Below are 18949 nucleotides of genomic sequence, written 5' to 3'. Positions count from 1 at the left end.
GTGGAATGGAACCTTCCAGCACAAGGTGATTACCTGTCTCTCTGGGCAAGCTGATAGTGATCCCAACTTAAGCGTGGATTAAGAGTCTCAAACCAATGTATACCACCTTAAGCCGAGGTGAAATAGCCTCGCTGCTGACAGGCAGTATTGAAACCCAGCTCTCTCCTCTGCCTCTCTGCAGACAGACAGACAGACAGACAGACAGACAGACAGACAGACAGGTTCCTCGCCGGCTCCGTCGCACCGACGGGAAGCGCTCATCTTAATCAGCAAGTCGCTCAGATGGATTCTGGGGCGTTGAGTCTCCAGCGTGCAAAAGCGTTCATTGTTCCCACGCCGTCCTCCCCTGATGCCGTGGCCCACCACAGCAGGAACAAAACACTCGTAATGTGAGCTATGCAGATCAGTAGCTATGAGCAACCTATTCAGACAACCACCGTGGGTCCAGCCCCCCCCCCCCTCAATCAGGCTTCTGGGCTCCCCCGGAACCACGCTGCTCCAGCAATGTTCATGTCACGGGAGCTACACACCTTTTGGATGCCCAACTGAGGGTGTTTTTGGGTGGTTTTTATAATGCAAGAAAAAGAACAGTCTTGTTTTTACAGAGATTATACTATGAATATGCATACCCTGGTATGCGGAATTCCATCTGGGTATGTCTGAAATTTCCCTTAAGGATGTTGTAAGCACGTCCTTTGTCACGAGGCACGCCAAATAATAAGCAATGGAACACATGTTTCAACATGATAAGTAACTACAGCTTGTTTTTTTAGCAACCAATGAGTGCGCCGAGGTGTCATGGAAGTTGGCCATGGGTTGAGTGCCAAGTCGGGTAGAGCCGAGCCGAGCCGAGCCGAGCCGAGCCAAGTCGTCACACCTGACTCCCTGGGCGTGGTCTACTTCCTGGGAAGAGTGAAACTTGTATGTTGGTAGAAGTTAGGAGTTCTTTGATAGAGCTCGTGTCGGCGGGGCGAGCGTTCTGCTACAGCTTTTAACGCCTCGCTATCCACGACACATTACGGTAATAACGCGACACTGGCCTCGCTTTCGCACGGTGGCGCTCGATAATTCAACCTGTCTGGTGTGATAGTGGGGAGGGGGGGGAGTAATTCCATTGAATTCTAGTTTCTTGGTATTTTTGCACCGCGAGAAGTTAGCTGTAGAAGTCGCGCGGTGAAGAGTGACAGTGGGCTACTACACCCGGCGTTACACGCATTCTTAAAACTAAGGCTAAGCACCCGAGACAACCACCTTTCAAGAATTTAGCTTTGCAAATAGCCTTGCCATCTCCCATACCCCAGCCCATGTCGCTTTTTATTTCTTATAACGAGCTTTTAAGCCCGCTGAAATGTGCTGATACTCACTGTGCAAAAGAAGGCTCGGAGTTCAGTGGTTTCTCTTGGAGCGCCAAGTCCTCCGAAGGCTCATTCCGAACTTCCCTCGTGTAAATATCCGGCTAAAATCCGCGATTCGTACCTTTAAAAACTCGTCAAAACACCCTCAACTTTATGTTGGCTGTCTCCGGAGGAACCTTCCAAAATCACTACGCCTCGTCTCCGCCACTCTCCAAGACGGATAAACGGCGCTGGCAAGAGGCTGATCTGGAAACGGTTTGCTCCGTCGCTGACAATGGCGCCATCGCCGAGTGAAACTGGTCCGGGATCGGTGCCGTGCAGGGCTTCGCGTCAGCCCGTCCCATCTGTTCGGTCCATTGGTCGGTTTTTACTACGAAGGCGTGCCTTGTGGTCCAGCGCTTCCTTGTGATTGGTTTGCACTTTTGTCACTCCCAACAGCTTAAATTACCCGATTATCGAAAACAAAACAATAGCACGCCGTAAATTTTCGAACAACTAGAGTAATTCCCGTATCTGTCTCAAATGATTGATTTCGTGCCCGTTCAAATTATCTAATCACAAAGAGTCGTATTAGTCAATGTTATCATTCTACAAACATTCTATTTTATTTTTATTTTTTTATTGGGAATCAGCTTTATTTGAGGGGGGGGGAAAAGTCTGTCTTTTTATTTATAAAGTGGAAAAATTGCTCTAAAAACGGAAGAAAAATAAATAAATAAATAACTGTAGTCTATTCCTGATGAATATGTAAAGTTCTCTGAGTTCTCTGTTGTGTAACGGTGCTATGAAAAAAAAGCTCAATTGAACTGAGGTGTGTGTTACATCCACACCTGGCTCGTGGCAGGCTGTAGTGGGCAGGTAAAGTTACGGCTCCTGCTGCTACGACCCGCGGGCCAAATGCAGCCCGTTAAGCTTTAACTTTTAAATTATATTAGTAGCAAGTAGGTTTCATTCATTTTTTTTCCAGTGTTTTAATCAAAGTTACAACATTTAATAATTCAGTTTGATTTTAAAAAGTAATTTCAATAAAGACTTAAATACTGTGGGACCGACCCCTGTGCTAGCTGCAGCCTGGTTCTCCTCAGACTTGGGGAAATGGTGATGGGACATTATAGTGATGAGCTCATTGGCAAATCTTCAGAGAAGTTATGGAGAAAGAAACAAGTTGTCAATGCCAGGCAGACAGATTGTATACTGCTTTAGAATTTTTTTGATTCATCCTGACCCCTTGTGGTTGTATTTTTTTTTCTTTTTTCTTTTGGTGTTTCCTTCAATTTTATACAATTTATTTTTTTCATTCTCCTCCTTTTTTGTTGTTTCTTCATCCCCCCCCCCCCACACACACACACACACACACACCCCACCCCATATTCTATTCTGCACCTGCATGTTCAAGCAGGGTTTTTATTTGTTTCATTTTATTTTACATTATTGAATATTTATATAGGAGTATGTTATTGTTGCAGTACAAAATATCTCTGTTTTCTTATGATGTACATGTTTTATAACATTATAAATCAATCAATAAAATAAAATAATAATCATAATAATAATATGAGGACTTCCTTGAGGATTTCCCATTTTCTCCTCACCAACGCAGAACGGAAGTAGAACGGAAGAAAACGAGACGGAACTGACGTGTGCGAAGTGCGAAGTGGCTCGAACGTACTGTTGTCGTGTGTGTGTGTGTGTGTGTGTGTGTGTGTGTGTGTGTGTGTGTGTGTGTGTGTGTGTGTGTGTGTGTGTGTGTGTGTGTGTGTGGTCCCCGAGTCGTCTGGTGTGTGGCTATTTAAAAGTGGTTAAAATGTCCGAGGTCTGCTGCATTAAAATCGATTGAGATTTTTAATCCTGTACTGTCCTGTTGTGGTGAACGAAGATTCAGTTTGGAAAAAGCCAAACAGTTATTTTACATATATATATATATTATATATACACCATGAATGTCATCGCGCAAGACAAATTCCGAAATTTGTTCGAGGGTGTAATATTTACAGGCATTAACGGCTTAGAATCACAAGAAATGGCCACCAGATGTCAGTAGAGAACTAATCACTGCTCAACATTGGGGTGCCATGTCTGTAAGATACCCTCGTTTCGTATCTTCATTTGAATGGTGCACGGTAGGGACACAGTCATTGAATCGCAACTGTACAAAAAAAATGTTCTTAAAACACAACATTATAAAATATCTATTTCTTGTCAGTTATGCAACTATTTAAATACAAAATTTCACTTAACGTAAATAGATTTTTTTTTATTAATAATAATAATAATAACAATAATAATGTTTTATGGTTTCGAAGCACTGACGCAGGGGTAAAAGCACTTCATGCTGAGTATGTTATTTTCTCTCTCTCTCTCTCTCTCTCTCTCTCTCTCTCTCTCTCTCTCTCTCTCTCTCTCGCTCTCGCTCTCTCCCTCTCTGCTTCATGGTTTCGGTGCCGTTGATTATTTTTTCTTTCACGGTTTTCCCAAAACGGGTGAAAAGACAACCTGGCAACCCGGCGCTTGGGAGTTCCGCTTCTACGTATTCTCGACGGAGAGCCGACGACACGATGGTGTGCGCGTCTGAGTGGGAGATGGACTGAGTGAGGGCGCTCTTTCGACCAGCGCTGCCGCTAACATCGAAAGAAGCTAGCCCTGAAATAATTGACGATTTCAGGTCACTGAGCCAACCAGGGAAGAAAAAAAAAAAAAACACAGTACCCCCCCTCCCCCCTACCAGTCTTTCACATCCCACTTCAAGCACACTAACACGGCATTAATGGTAATGTATGCAAGGAAACAACCAAGACTCGGCGATGGGTAAACATGTTTTTCTCAACCTTATTTATTTTGAATTTCTCCCTTTTCCTCCTAGCTACGCTTCTGACAATCCGCCATTTTTTTTTATTTTTTTTTTTAACCTAAACCAAAATAAGTGTATGGAAACTTGCACGCTCTGCTGCTAAGGGAACTTGAGTCAATTCCTCGACACGGCGTGATAAACTCCGTCCTCACCAATGTTTTTCTTGTTATTTGCAGGTGCGACCGAAGAGATTCTCAGCCCTATCAGGTACTTGCTTAGCCGTTAGCTCGCACATAGCAAATAAGATTAACATGGATACTCGAACTCAGGCTCTTGTGGAGCACAACAGGCCCTCCGCCAGTGCAGGAAAAAAGAACAGGAAAACTGCGCCGTTCGCCTCGAAATTGTCATTTTCCGGGGCGGCACACGCTTCTTGACCGAAATGTTGCCTTACAGCGGGACATTTTTTCACCGAAGTCAGCTGTCTTGGGGTTTGGTGCGGGCGAGCTTTTAATCGCAACTCCACGGCTAACGATAGCCTGCTGTGGGGTAGCTCGCTTGCCAAGCCCGATTAGGGCCTGACCGCAATATGACATTTTGTTGGACGGCTTTAAAGCCGTTTCGGCGAGTTTGACTCTCCTCACGTCGAAGTGTTTACAAAACGTTTGCAATTAAAACGGCGGCCACGACAGTTTTCATTTTTGCTTGAATCACAGCTATGCTAACATGCTAGCGTTAGGGTGGAAAAACAAAACAAGAAAAAGATACAAGCGGCGTTGACGTTCTCTCTCTCTCTCTCTCTCTCTCTCTCTCTCTCTCTCTCTCTCTCTCTCTCTCTCTTTCTCTTTTCTCTAAACGTTTATTTTAAAGTGGTGTTGTTTTTACACACTGTTGTCAGGATTACAAGCACTCCAGGGACAATATTATATGCAAAGGGAAACGAATCTACCGCAGTTATATCGTGACTCAACTCAGCCAATGCAGATTGGCTCAAACAAGCATTGTTGATACACCCCACCCCCTTAAAAATAAATAAATAAATGAAATGAAATAGTCACATATTAAAGGTAAGGACGGAGTTGGTTTGAAGGTCCTTTGTGGTCAAGTACAACAACAACAACAACACGGCGCACGCAAGCCACCCGTGAACCGCTTTGCTGCAGTTGGGACGTTTGATTTGTCTCCTTGTCGTCTGCAGACTCTCAAATACTCATCCAAGAGCCACCCAGGAGGGGACCACCGGCACGAGAAGATGCGGGACTCCTCGGATGTCACTCCTCCCTGCAAAATGCTCCGGAGGTCCGACAGTCCCGAAAACAAACACGCGGACAGCACGGGCCACAGCAGGACAAAGGTTTTCCACACGCACCGGGCCAGGGACAGGGATGGAGGTGAGACACAATGGTCATTCAGTGAAAAACGACACGGGTCAGGGTTCCATTCAAATGGCTGCTTCCAGTTTGGTCTTCGAAAGCAAGGTGTGGTCAGCAGTTCAACTGCGGTGTCCTTAAAGCGTGAAACAAACCAAGCTGCATTTAATATTGGGGGTAAAACAAAAAGTGTATTTGCTCCGGCTGTGCCTGACACGGCTGGAGATGCACCCGAGAACGTTTCTGCTGGATCACTTTGGCACGTGTCAAACGTACACAGTTGTTTGGCTGTGAACTAGAATAACCCTGGCCATGGGTGATTTTGGGAGTCGTCTCGTGCTCGCTGATAACGAGCGAAATGCAAGAAGGAAAACTGATTGTAAAAGCAAACGGAAAACGGCAACAATCATCGCCCCCCTAGTATTTGTAAACGGCGTTGGAGTCGTAGTTTTGAGTGTATTCAAAGAAAACAGGAGTCAAACAAAAACTCTTCTTGCCCTTTCGAACTGTGATTGCTGTTTAAAACCCCCCAAAAAGAGAGAAATAACTTTGCACCGCTTGTATCCTACCAAAACGCAGGTATTTCAAGCGCACCTGCATTTTGTTCGTTCGAGCTCAAGTCTGCAACGTTGAAACCGATTCGTCACCTTGACGTTTCACACCGCCGCGTTAAAAATCACCGACTTCCTGCCCGAATGATTCTCATCTGCTCCGATCGACGCGGTTGCCAAGCGCACAAAAGCGAAACGGCCGCGCGTCCCCGCGAAAGCGGCGCGGCTTTCACACTTTCCGGGACGCTTTCTCGAACGCGCAGCGTCAGGCCCCGGTGGGGAACGTCGCGCTTGTCGGTGTTGGCACAGGAGAGTTCCCTACGAGGCTGCTCTTGGGCTTCTTGTGTGGGCAAATTTGGGGGGATTTTCGTCTGGATCTCGCAGTTATTGTACAGTGGAACGTTTGTCAGTATAAATGTAAACATTGATATCCGAAGGCAAGAACGTCATCGCGAGGTAGTTGGGTCGCGATCAGCACAGCTCTTACCGCCCTACTGTTGGATTCAGGTGCCAGTTATGGCATACTGGACAGCAGCTCATCAGGTCGCTGGATGATAAAAAACGACGTGATTTCATGTACATGGTGCACGAATCTCGGGGGGGGGGGGATATGAGTGTACAGAACAACAGGACAGAAATATCATAGTGCTGCATGCAAGACTGGCACATCAACTCCGGTCATAGACTGCAATGTCTCACAATGAAAAAAATAAACATGACCAGAGAGGTAAACCTTAACATACAGAGTAGGGATATAACGCAGTCCTTGCCAACTGATTAAAGATTTTTTTTTTTTTTGCCAAGAACACAAATCGGTCAACATGTTCAGGTTTAAGTGAGTTTTCAGTTTATGGCTTCGTCAGAATGTGCTCCGTGGTGACATTGGAGGTGGTTTTTAGAAGTTGGTAAGCTGCGATTAAAGTCCAAGCGCTCTTCGCACGCAACGTTCTTTGGACTTTCGGCGGCTTCTCCGACACCGACGAACTCGGAGACCACGGAACGTGATCCGTTTTTCCGGTACGGTGACTTTGGTTGGGGCTTTTATTTCGTTCTCACCGCGGCGGACTGACGCGTTTCCTCCGATATTCATTTTGTTGGCTGGTCCAGTCTCGAAGGTCCAATTCATGAAACGATATCGGAAGCTAACGGCAGAGGATCCCAGGAAATTTGAAAGGCAAGTAGCCAGTTGAGCCGGGCTCTCGTTCGCTTTGCCGCCTCCCGGCGGCGTGGACGTCGGCCACCGGATTCGTCCCGCGCCGGTGCTGACGAGGAAGAAGCCCGCCGTCGTTCCTCGTCGGAAGCCGATCCGCGTCTTCATAAACCGCGTCGAACTCCCGAGCGGCGAGTTCATCCGCCCGGTTCCATCTTTTCTAATTTGCGTGCGGCCGTGCGCAAGAGGTCAAAGGCCAAACGGGGAAGGGAAAGAGCGGCGGGTTCCAGTTGGGTCTTGTCGTTTTGATTATTGCACCGCTGCCTCTTACTCGTGCAGTTGTTGATGTCTGCACAATAAGACCCCCCCGCCCCCCGCCTCCCACCACCACCAGAACCCAGCTTGGGATCAGATTTCTAAAACAGTCGACGCAGTGGGGAAGCTCGGCCTCTTCTGCCGCTTTCAGGCTTTTTTTTTTTTCTTTTTTTTTTGCTCAAAAACAAGCAGGAAGTGTTTGGCGTCGTGGCCGAGCTCGGTAACGTTTGTATACAACTGGGTGTATCAGGAATCAGGAGCGCAAAGGACTCGTTTTTCTATGCCCGTAACGGTTTTGGTCTTTCCGGTAATGTCCGTGGATTTCGCCCTCGCCGATGGGTTTCTCTCTCTCTCTCTCTCTCTCTCTCTCTCTCTCTCTCTCTCTCTCTCTCTCTCTCTCTCTCGCTCGCTCGCTCTCACACCCTCCGTGCGTCTCTCTCTTCTTTGCAGGGACCAGTTTTTCTCCACACGAGAATTCCAACGACCACAGCGCCGTGCAAATCTCCAACTCGCATTCTAACCCCAGCAAGACCTCGGAGGCTGTGAGTGTCCCCGCCGCCTTTTGTTTTCCGCTCCGCTGTCCTGTGCGTGCGTCACTTCTGATGCTTAGTCACAAAGAGAGAGGGGGGAAGAAAAAAAAAATCTTTCCCCTTTTAAGAAAAAAATTTTGAGCCGTCTCTGAAATGCAGCGTCGCGTCTCGTGTCGAGAATAAACACGCGGTTGATTTCCTCTCCCCCCCCCCCCATTTGTCTCAGCAGCCCCACGAAGCCAACGACGATTGGACGGAGCACATCAGCTCATCCGGGAAGAAGTATTACTACAACTGCAGGACGGAGGTGTCCCAATGGGAGAAGCCAAAGGAATGGCTAGAAAGGTAGGAGAGAGGGAGAGAGAGGTGGCCAGCGTGGCGCTTCCTCCGACGTCGTTTTTTTTTTTAAGGTCGCCGTTTAACGCGCAGTCTTCCCTCTTCCTTGCGTCGCAGAGAACAGAAGCAAAAAGAGACGAGCAAAACCGCAGTGGTCAATAGTTTCCCTAAAGACCGGGACTACAGGAGGGAGGCCATGCAAGCGTCAACAACGTCCGGCTTCACTGCTGCTAGTAAGTGTCCTCTCTCTCTTTTGGCTTTGGAAGCGCTAGTGCTACGCTAAGATTCTCGCGTTGGCGCTATTTGTCGCAGGCCGAGCTGCAAACGAAAAGGTCGGAATTCGAAGTTGGTGACTTGTGGCTTATTTGGGGCCTCTGCTACTTCTGCCACCACTGCTACTCTGTAGGGTTCGAGGTCAGGAACTTAACGTCGGGGATTACACTTAACTTGCGCTAAAGACTTAACCTGGTTCGGAACCGGTCTTGTCCGGGACTGAGACTAGAGCTTTTACACTGAAAGGTTAGGTGTGCAATATTTGGAGGTTCTGAAGATGAACCGGCGTTTTATGAAGTGGTTGCAATTCACATTTTAGATTGCAGCGTCAGTCACGCAAGCGCTCACCTTAAACACCGTGACCTAGGAACGTAGTGGTGAAAGATGGGATGGCTAGCTGGGAGCAAGACCCTGTTTGATCTGTTGATATTATTATACATAAATAAGAACCGTTCTAAGGGTGAGAAAACCAAATGGCTTTTATTGTACTGCCTGTATACACTCGTATTAATTTATTTATGGGGCCTTTTTTAAATGCATGTATATACTGTACTGTATTTACCCCACATACACAGCAAGCACTTCTCTGCTAGCACTCTCCTGCAGAGACTGCTGTTGCTCTGTGCTTTTACTTTTGTTTCATTTCCTCGTATTGCTGGAGAATTACCGTCTGCTTCTCCTGCATGGAATATGCTGCCCCGTCACTCGCTGCTGCTTCTCCATAGCTGCGATTGGTCGGCTGCTGCAGAGACCGCCGCGTTCCCGAGCACGCGAGCGCGTCATAGATTTGGGGAAATCAGGCTACTGTGTTTTCTAACCGCTGTCACGTGACTACTCTTAACTTGCCAGGTAACCTGGGAAGCACCCTGGGTGCCCGGGTACGTTCAGCTTCCTGCTTCAGCGCAAGGCGCCCGGGAGCAGAAGAGCTCTGGTTGCAAAAGATGGGACCGATCCAGTGCTATATGTATATCGTCTTTATCGATTTAGTCGGATGTCTTTGCGCTGCTGCGTGAACGTGCCACACATCATTAGCATGCGGAAAGTGTGCGGATAATTCACTCGGTACGCGGGCGAAAAGCGAAAGGTTGGCGCACAGGCGCCATCTGGAGGAATGGAAGTGATGCTGCGTCGTACAACTTGTTAATTACTAATCAATTGTAATAACTGCAGAAATGTAACGCAAAAGGACACCGGGAGTTCTATCTACCTAGCTATCTATCTATACTGTTGATGTCATAATTTCTGCTACACTGTTTTCCTGCATGGCTGTTTCTTTACTATTGTTTTTTGCAGCCCGCACTTCCAGATGGGTTTGCAATTGTCTTAAAATGAAGCTGTTGTGGTCTTACAGAGTATTTTGACACTAGGGCCGGGGCCACATGACCAAGATTTCATATCCCGATATGATATACATCACAATAATATAGCACATTTTGGTCAATTCAATTACTGAATCGTTTATGTGAAATTGCAATGTGGAGCTGCAGTTTGAAATGACATACCCAACGAAATAAAGCGAGGAGGCATTTGTTTTACTTGGGACCTTTTTCCCGTGTAGATTGGAGCCACGGCTTTGCCGATGTGCTCGTGGTTCGCCACGGGTAAAAAGCCTGTTGCGCCGTCTTGCGTCTGGGGTTTCGTCTTCTCAACGTCCCTCGACCCTGCTTTTGCCTGCTTTCTCTCATTGGCTCTCTATGTATTCTTTGTCAGGCGACAAAATAAGTCCGTCGTGCTGGAGTCCGTCAGTTGGGACCGGGCAGCGGCAAGCTACCGTCGTCCGGTCCGTGTGGGTCTTTTTTTTTTTTTTTTTTTTAAATCCAAACCACTACCGTGTGACAGAAGTTCCCCCTCTTTTAGCTACAAACTCCTCGGTTTGTGTTGGCTGGTCATCTTGTTGTTGATGTTGTTGTTGAGATTGAGAATCGGCACCCTGGTCTGAGTCAAGTCCACTACCCTCACGAGCTCGGTGCCACTGCCACAAATTGATCTCGCTGTGATATAAACAATAACGCTTCACATTGAACGCTCGACATTTTCTGTCGTCCAGACGATATGCAGTATATCGTCATATCGACCAGCCCTATTTGATACTGTGGAGGGGGAGAAAAAAAGAAATCTGTCAATTTTCACCTGTCCTGATCAATTGGAAATTGGGCCTCTATGAAATTGGAAAAAAAATTGATCGCTTGGAGGCTTGTAAAGCTGTTCCGTTGTAATTGATGAGCCCAATGGTTAGGGCTGGGCGATTTCGGACAATTTAGATTTTTTTTTTTCTTTTCTTTTCTCTGACAACTCGGAGTTTCGATTTTGATTCTTTTTGCGGGTAAATCTTGCCACATATAAATATGCCACAAAAACGGGACAAGTGCGTGTTGTACGCGACTTCGGAAAAATGAATTTACTTCCAGGTAGCGCCGAAGGCAGCAAACTGAGTCACTTCCTGGCTTTGACAACTGCACATGCGAGTAAACAAAGGTAGCCAGTTAACAGAAGACTACGGCACCCTAGAGGCGCCGACTCGGAAGCATGAAAGAGGAAAATGGATTTTCCTCTTTTTAACATCGTCTTGACTTAAAAAAAAAAAAAAAAACAACAACAACCTGATTTCAATGTAAAATCAAGCCCTAGCAACGGTGTCATAAGCAAAGGGGCCGGATGAGGTGGACCGGCCGCTTTCCCCCGGCGTTCCCGAATAGCAGGATGAAACCGCCCGTAACTACTCCGACGTGGAGCGGTATTAAATTGTGCCGTCTCATCTGTCGCAGCATGTGTTGTGTGAACACTTCGCGACACGCTGTGTGTTCGCTGGCCGCCGTTTTCCTGGCACCTCTGTTCCAATTCTTTGGGGGGGATGTGTAGACCGTGGCGCTGGTCCACTCGCTCCTCGCAGCGTGACTGAATGTCAGGAATTCAGGCGGCGACTCGATGAAGCTGCAGCTGAACCTTTACCAGACGATACGTACGCACGCCTGTAAGGATGTTACTGTGCCGACCGGCACTTGTTTGAAACATTACTGACGAGGCTCACTGTAGTTGTGTCGCCGCTGCGTTTCCCTCACTGTGACTTTTTAAAGGTCCGGTGTGTAACATTTGGAGATTTTGAAGAAGAGACGGCGACATCAAGCGGCTACAATTCAGATTGCAGCATCTTTCACCCCCCTCTGCTCCCAGTGCTTGCCAGTGAACTACAATGGCCCGCGCACGCAAACCCGGATACATCATCGTCCTCGTCCTCCTCCTCCTTCTTCTTCTTCGGTTTATTGGAGGACGCCAGCGTTCACCCTAATTACAAAACTCGCTGCCAGGCAGCTGGATTGTCCACACAAGGCTTCCTTAGAAATATGGTGGTGCAAGATGGCAGCTAACTGGGAGCAAGACCCTCTTTGCTTTATGTATATTTTTATATATCGTTAGCCTAATAGCATAGGATGCTATTAAGTCATTTTTGAAAGTTTTCGGAAAAAAAGAAAAAACACATTTGCAATATGCTATTAGGCTAACAATATATGAGAACCATTCTAAAGGTTGTAGTGCAATTACACATTTTTATTAATGCATTAATGTGCAGAATATTAAGCTTTTACCAATATGATCATATTGCACACTGAACCTTTGAAAAAATATTTTTCACGTGCAAATGTAGACCGCAGTAATGATGTAATAAACAATGCTAACGTACTCACACCCGACCTTTCCTCCTCCGTCTCCACAGAGTCTGCACAGGGGGAGAAACCTCCGGCCCTCGGCTCTCAGTCCCAGTCGTCGTCGTCGTCCTCCGGCTCGGGGAGCTTGAACCCCGGGTCGTCGACCGCCTCCACGGTGCCCGTGTCCCCCGTCCTGCAGTCCCCGGCCCCGCCGCTACTACAGGACCCCATCCTGCTCCGGCAGCTCCTCCCCGCGCTTCAGACTGCCCTGCAGCTCAACAACACCAGCGTGGATATGGCTAAAATCAACGAAGGTGAGTCCCCATCCGTCCGCGTTCAACGGGGCGCCACCGGTGAGTGTGACAAAAAAAAAAAAAAAATCCAAAGCATTCATCGGTTCACTGATGATGGTACCGCTGTGCCCTTCTGCCTCTTTTGTCCAGTTCTCACCGCTGCTGTCACACAAGCGTCATTACAGTCGATGCTCCACAAGATCCTCACCGCCGGACCGTCGGCCTTCAACATCACTACTATCCTGTCTCAAGCTGCTCAACTCTCCAACCAAGGTAAACCTTAAAGCAGCGCATTGGGTTTGTATTATTGGACTTCGCTCCGTGCTTTTTGTACGTCTTAAGACCGCTCATAATATCTTCTATCTGGCTGGATTGGACTAAATACTGCCATGTTTCAGACCGCAACCAGTGCATCCATCCATGTCATCCATTCACGTTTTTGTTTTGGGCAACAACAACAAAAAAAAAAACCTTTTGTTGGTAATCGAAATTGAAAGGGTGGTTATTTTCACTGTTTGGCTGGTCAGGTGATCTAAATGGCGTCCCTCTAAATCGGAGGTCGCGCTCGAAAGCCCTCGGAAATGGCGTGACCTAATTTCTAGTCTGGTTCGGGATGTTGACCTGTACGTCTTACCGTCTGTCCGTTAAGATCTGTTATTTCTCTCGGATGTAACGCAAGAGTTACTCCGCTCGAGACTTTCGAGAGGGATAGCATTTCCAGTGCAGCAATGACACCGGCTTCACGTAAGACGTTGCGTCCAGCACGACCCCAACGACGAAAGCGCTCAAAAAAAGCCTAACCGAGTCCACGCTAGCTGCGTTTCCGTCACCCCAAGAGTTACGCGAAACCTAAAAATCGCAATTAAAAAAAAAAAAACTAGTCGTGGAAAGCGAGCTAGAGCGCTGAGACACGCGCAAAGAAAACGTCCCGACGTCTCCACACCTCCCATGTGTCAGGAAGGGGACGTTGCAATCACTGCCACCAAGTGGTCAGGGGTGTGAATTGCAATCTGTCAAAATGACCGACAGCCGTCAATTTTTCCGACACCGTTTAAAAAAAAAAATCAGGTTAATGCGACCTCTGCTCTGAATATATTGTTTCAGTTCGGAATCCAGCAGTAATATTTACCTTGACTGCGCAATAATGCATGACCTCAAAAGATGTCATTAAACAACAATAGGACAGTTTCTGTTTGTGTCCATGTTCAGGCAATACATTCCACGCGATGGTGTGATTCCTTTTCGTGACAACTGTTTTATTTAATATTAGTTTGTGTGTTTTGTTTGGTTTTTACTGGCTGCTGTATTCACTCAACTGTTGTTTGGTGCCCGCCCTTCTCTCTCACTCTCTCTCTCTCTCTCTCTCCCTCTCTCTCTCTCTCTCTCTCTGACTTCCGTGGCGTCGAGCAGCCCAGCAGTCCAACCAGTCGCCCATGTCGTTAACGTCGGACGCCTCGTCGCCGCGCTCCTACGTGTCTCCCAGGATCAGCACGCCGCAGACCAACGCCGGCCCCCTGAAGCCCCTCCTCAGCACGCAGTCGGTCATCTCGCAGGCAAAAGTGAGACGCAAAAAAAAAAAATAATAATAATAATAAAATGAAAAAATCGCAGAATAATTGAAGCGCTCTGAATTTTCGGCTCGGACCGCAAAGTTTCGAACTGCAGAGGTTTGGATTTAATTTGTGAAACCCCCCCTCCCCACCCCCACCCCACCCCACCCGACTCTGCTTGAAGGTCAGCACGCCGTCGGTCAAACAGGCCTCCCACCCGCAGCTGATGTCACAGCTTCCCCCCTCCAGCGATAAGCATCACGACGCCACTGCAGCCTCCCCCCGCACCCTGCAGCGACAAGGGTAGGTGCTGAAAGAGGCAGTGAAGTAAAAGACGGATGGATGGATGGATAGATGGACGGATAGATGGATGGATAGATATTCTTTTGATCTCCATGTTCACATTTACAGCAGCTTGACAAGGGAACTAGAGTAATAAAAGGCATGCAATGTGCTAAACTATAGGACAGAAAAAAAAATAAGATAAAAATGTAGCACCGGAATTTGATTAAATTATTTATTTATTTATTTTTATTCTTTCTCCTTTTTTGAAAACCTCAACTGCAACTCGCACGGCTGTCAAGTGATTTCCCCATTTCAATGTTGTTGCCAAGCAGATTGCTTCGACCTGTACAGACATTTGTTAATGAGTGGTGGAATTGGTGGCAATTGCGGTTATTACCGTTTAGTAACAACAGATTCGAATAAGAATGTCTTCAATTTTTGTCACAGCTGAGATGTCATATTACCGTTCTTATTTATTTTTATTTTTATTTTATTTTTAAATTGTGTTTCACAGATGTTTTAGAATCGGTTTGGTTTGCTTGCAAGCGCGTCATCTTGAATGTCGCCGCTCAGAAGCAAGCGGGACACATCGGCCCTGACTTGCTTTTGCTTTTCCTTTTCCGACGGTCCAACTCGTAGCAGCCAGAGGAGTCCCTCCTCCCCTGGTCCCAACCACATGGCCTCCAGCAGCAGCAGCAGCAGCAACAGCAGCAGCAGCTGCAGCAGCAACACGCCCAACCCGGCCTGCGCCCTCCCCAGCGCCACGGCAGCACGTCACACCTGCACCTTCACCCCGACCCTCGCCGCCAACTTCAACGACAACCTTATCAAACACGTACAAGGGTGGCCCGCGGAGCACGTGGAAAAACAGGTTTGCCCATCAATTTTTTCATGGGTCAGAATATTTGAAATGTGCTGGTTGTCGGGAGGAGCTCGTTCAGTGGGAGGCTACTCTCTTTATCTTGCCATCCTAGGGAAAAAAAAAAAACAGGGCTCAGTATCGCGTTATTTCGGGATAATTTTTATGTTATTTTGTGAAAGTTTCACGTAATGTGAAAATTATCACGTAAAAACGTTTTTTTTAAAATCACGTTATTTCAGGATAATTTTGACGTTATAACGTGAAACTATGACGTTTTTTACGTGATAATTTTCACGGTAGAACTGGCTTGAGGGCACATTCTAAAACGCTTAACTTAAAAAAAAAAAATTAAAAAGAAATGTAAAAAGCTTAACCCTAGCCCTAGCTTAATGACGGAAAAAACAGCAATCAATCATTGCCAGATTTCATGTGGACATCCCTGGTCATGCCTTGCCTTCCACCACTCCAGAAACCAAAACGATATTCAACTTCAGGTAGCTTAATGTCCGAAAACGGCGATCAACTATCACCAAATTTCACATGGACATCTGTACGTTTTTTTTTTTGTGATAATTTTCATGTTGTAACGTGAAACTCACATTTTTACGTCATCATTTTCACGTTACAACGTGATGCTGAGGGGACATTCTAAAACGCTTAACGTAAAAAGCTGAACGTAGCTTAATGACTGAAAACTGCAATCAATCATTGCCAAATTTCGTGTGGACATCTCTGGGCTTAACGTGAACAGTATCCATAAAATAAAGTTTATCGTTTCGGTTTTTGGAGAGGTGAAAGTGGGCATGACTAGAGATGTAGAGAAAATCACCACCAAATAACGCGATAATTTCACGTTTTTACGTAATGATGTTTACGTTATAATGTGAAAGTTTCACACAGTAACGTGAAAATAATCACCAATTAACACGATAGTTTCACGCTATAACGTGATACTGGGCCCTGTTTTTTTGTTTTGTTTTTTTCCCCTAGTGTGGCAGCAACGCGCTTCCGTAATTTTAAATCTTTATGTTAATTATTCTTTTACTCTCTATGTGCTTTTTATGAACTAAATGCTGATGACTGACTGTGCAGCTGAGAACCTGAATTTCCTAAATAAAGTATTTATCGGTCTATATCTATCTCCATCTATCTGTTAATCTATCTCTATCAATCTATCCATTATTTATCTGTTTATCTGTCAATCTATTTCAGTTTGTCTCTATTTATCTGTCTATTAGTGTTGTCAAAAATATCGATATTTCTTTTGATACTGAAAATTAAAAATGATACCATATGACTTCTCCGTAGTATCGATATATCGGTACTACATCGAGGCGACGTGCGGGCCCCCTGAAACCTTTGTGGTCGGTAGTATCGAAAATCGATACTTTCCCAAATATTGTATCGAAGTCTGAAATCCAGTATCGTGACAACACTATCTATGTATCTATATATCTATCTTTGAAACAAACAAACTGGGTAAAAAACAAAAAAAAAAACAATATCTGTGTTGTGTTGTCATTGATCAAAGGCGTCCAGACTACGCGAGGAAGCCCACACGATGGGAAGCCTCTGCATGTCGGAGAACTGCACCGAGCTGAAGAACCTGCGCTCGCTGGTCCGAGTCTGTGAAATCCAAGCCACGTTGCGCGAGCAAAGGTCAGGATGCGAACCTCGATAGAAAGTTCTCCCGCTAGCGCGAAAAAACAAACACTTAACGACAATTTCCCCTTTTCTGTGTCCCCCCCCCCCAACCCAACCCACCAACCGGCAGGATTCTGTTCCTGAGACAGCAAATCAAAGAACTCGAAAAGTTGAAGAACCAGAACTCGTTCATGGTTTGAAGAACTTGTCGGACTGCTGAGCCGGGAAGCGGGATCGGCGGCGGGCGTCGTTCCGGAAGGATGGTTTAACTCGTTGCACATAAGTTAGAAGCTGGAGGGTGAAGCGTTTAAGGTTTGCTTTCGAGGCCTCGCTGGGATTCTCTCTGACACACACACACACACGCACGCGCGCGCGCACGCACGCACGCACACTCGCACACAAAAACACAGGAGTACTATTTGGACTGCCGGCACCGGAGAACCAAGTCGGAGAGCCGTCGTTGGTGGGGAGGGGTCGGCGGAGAACGAACAGGTTGGGGGTGACGTTTCGGTTTACAATGCCCCATTGGGTGAATGGGGGAGGGAGGGGTGGGGGTGGAAGAAAAAAACAAAAAAACATGTAGATTTATTGTAGATGTTATTATCTATGTTGTAAATATGTTTTGTAGATTGAAGTCATGGAAAGCCATGCCTATCAGAGCTTTTTGGACATCAGAAACTAATCAAAACGCCTTGGTGGCTACGTTCATTTAGCTAGCCTCTTTTTTTTTTCTTTTTTTTTTTTTCTTTTTTTCTTATTCCACGTCTACTCATCTGCGGAGCCTCATTGCGTCACTTCCAGTGAGCCTGCCGCACTGCAGAGTGCGCCACCTGCGTGTAAACAGGAGGATGTTCAAAGCCACAAAAGCCTCGCACTCACACTCGCGCGCACACACACACACACACACACACACACACACACACACACACACACGATGCTGTTCCTTCGTTCCCCCCCTCAATTCAGTTTTGCAACCGCTTGGAATGCCACCTGTAAATGGTCTTCTGGAGTGGGGGATCTCTGCATCTGGTTCTTTCAAACATTCGCCCCCTGCAGGTGGAACTCGGCGGTGCAACGGCTGCTGTGGTGGACCTGCATGCACCAGTCTTATTTACTTTAAAAAAAAAAAAAATTCAAATAAAAAAACACAAAAAAAAAACAACCTTGAAAACGTAAAACCAGTGCCTGGTGGTGGAGTGAGAGTGAGATTCTTGAGAACATGAAGCGATTTGATGGTGTGCTGCTTTTTTTTTTTTCTTTTCTTTTCTTCTTTTTTGGACCATTCCCACTCTGTAGTGCCACACACGCCCTCTTCTGAGACATCAACGCTTCATTACTTTATTTTTGGTTCTGTTCATCCACGTTCACATTCTGGTTCATTCCTTCTACTTTTTTTTTTTTTGTACAGTTGCTAGCGCACGGGAGGGCGGGGGGGGGGGAGTTCCAAGAAAAGCATTTTAAACTGTAACAAATAAGGTTTAATTTATAAAGAGTTGTAGTGCCGACGCTCATTATCCACGCGACGTTGCAGCCTAGTTTTCAGAGCAGTGTATCCCAGCCGCGGCGGGTTGGCGAGGCCGATGTGTGTATGCTGACTGTGTCCTCTTGTGGCAAAGCAGGGCATCAAGAGGTTTTCCCCCTCAAGGTCAAATGTGAAATATATGTATTGTAATAAACATGTTCAACTAAAGTGAGCGTTGAGTATTTTTTATTTTATTTGCTGCGTCGGGGGTTCGTCGTTGACACTCGCGCGGCCACAAAAGTTAAAATGTGAATATACGGAGTCGGCTGAAATAATGCACACACACACACACACATCAGGAAAAGATAAACTTGCATATATAGTTCAGTACCAAGGTTATTATGACATCTCGAGATGTATACAAGTGACCTCTACAACTCTCCTCAGCCTCTACAAGTAGCTATATGTACAGAAGTACGTATACAACTTAAATATGTTTGCAAGATTTTCTTTTATTAATGTATGTATACCATATTTTGGT

General features: G+C 46.3%; 1 protein-coding gene and 1 long non-coding RNA gene across 2 annotated transcripts; one reads left to right on the top strand and one right to left on the bottom strand.

The window, feature by feature from the left end:
• The first annotated feature begins 3876 nt into the window (after positions 1-3876).
• waca (WW domain containing adaptor with coiled-coil a) lies at positions 3877-18636 on the top strand. Its single transcript, XM_076043080.1, has 13 exons — positions 3877-4160; positions 4380-4410; positions 5342-5534; positions 7980-8071; positions 8289-8404; positions 8513-8628; positions 12381-12626; positions 12756-12878; positions 14016-14164; positions 14340-14458; positions 15080-15311; positions 16834-16961; positions 17077-18636. Exons 1-13 carry the CDS (start codon positions 4120-4122, stop codon positions 17144-17146), a joined length of 1656 nt encoding a protein of 551 aa, XP_075899195.1. The 5' UTR covers positions 3877-4119; the 3' UTR covers positions 17147-18636.
• LOC142899482 (uncharacterized) lies at positions 4554-5108 on the bottom strand. Its single transcript, XR_012928776.1, has 2 exons — positions 5001-5108; positions 4554-4943 (listed from the first exon to the last, which is right to left on the bottom strand). It is a non-coding gene; the product is annotated as an uncharacterized LOC142899482 (long non-coding RNA).
• Positions 18637-18949: the final 313 nt, after the last annotated feature.

This window comes from Nelusetta ayraudi, unplaced genomic scaffold (assembly GCF_046127955.1).
Source record: "Nelusetta ayraudi isolate G7.1 ecotype Tasmania unplaced genomic scaffold, CSIRO-AGI_Nayr_v1 ptg000073l, whole genome shotgun sequence".
NCBI classification, from domain to species: domain Eukaryota; kingdom Metazoa; phylum Chordata; class Actinopteri; order Tetraodontiformes; family Monacanthidae; genus Nelusetta; species Nelusetta ayraudi.
This window is presented reverse-complemented; position numbering and strand designations above follow the sequence as displayed.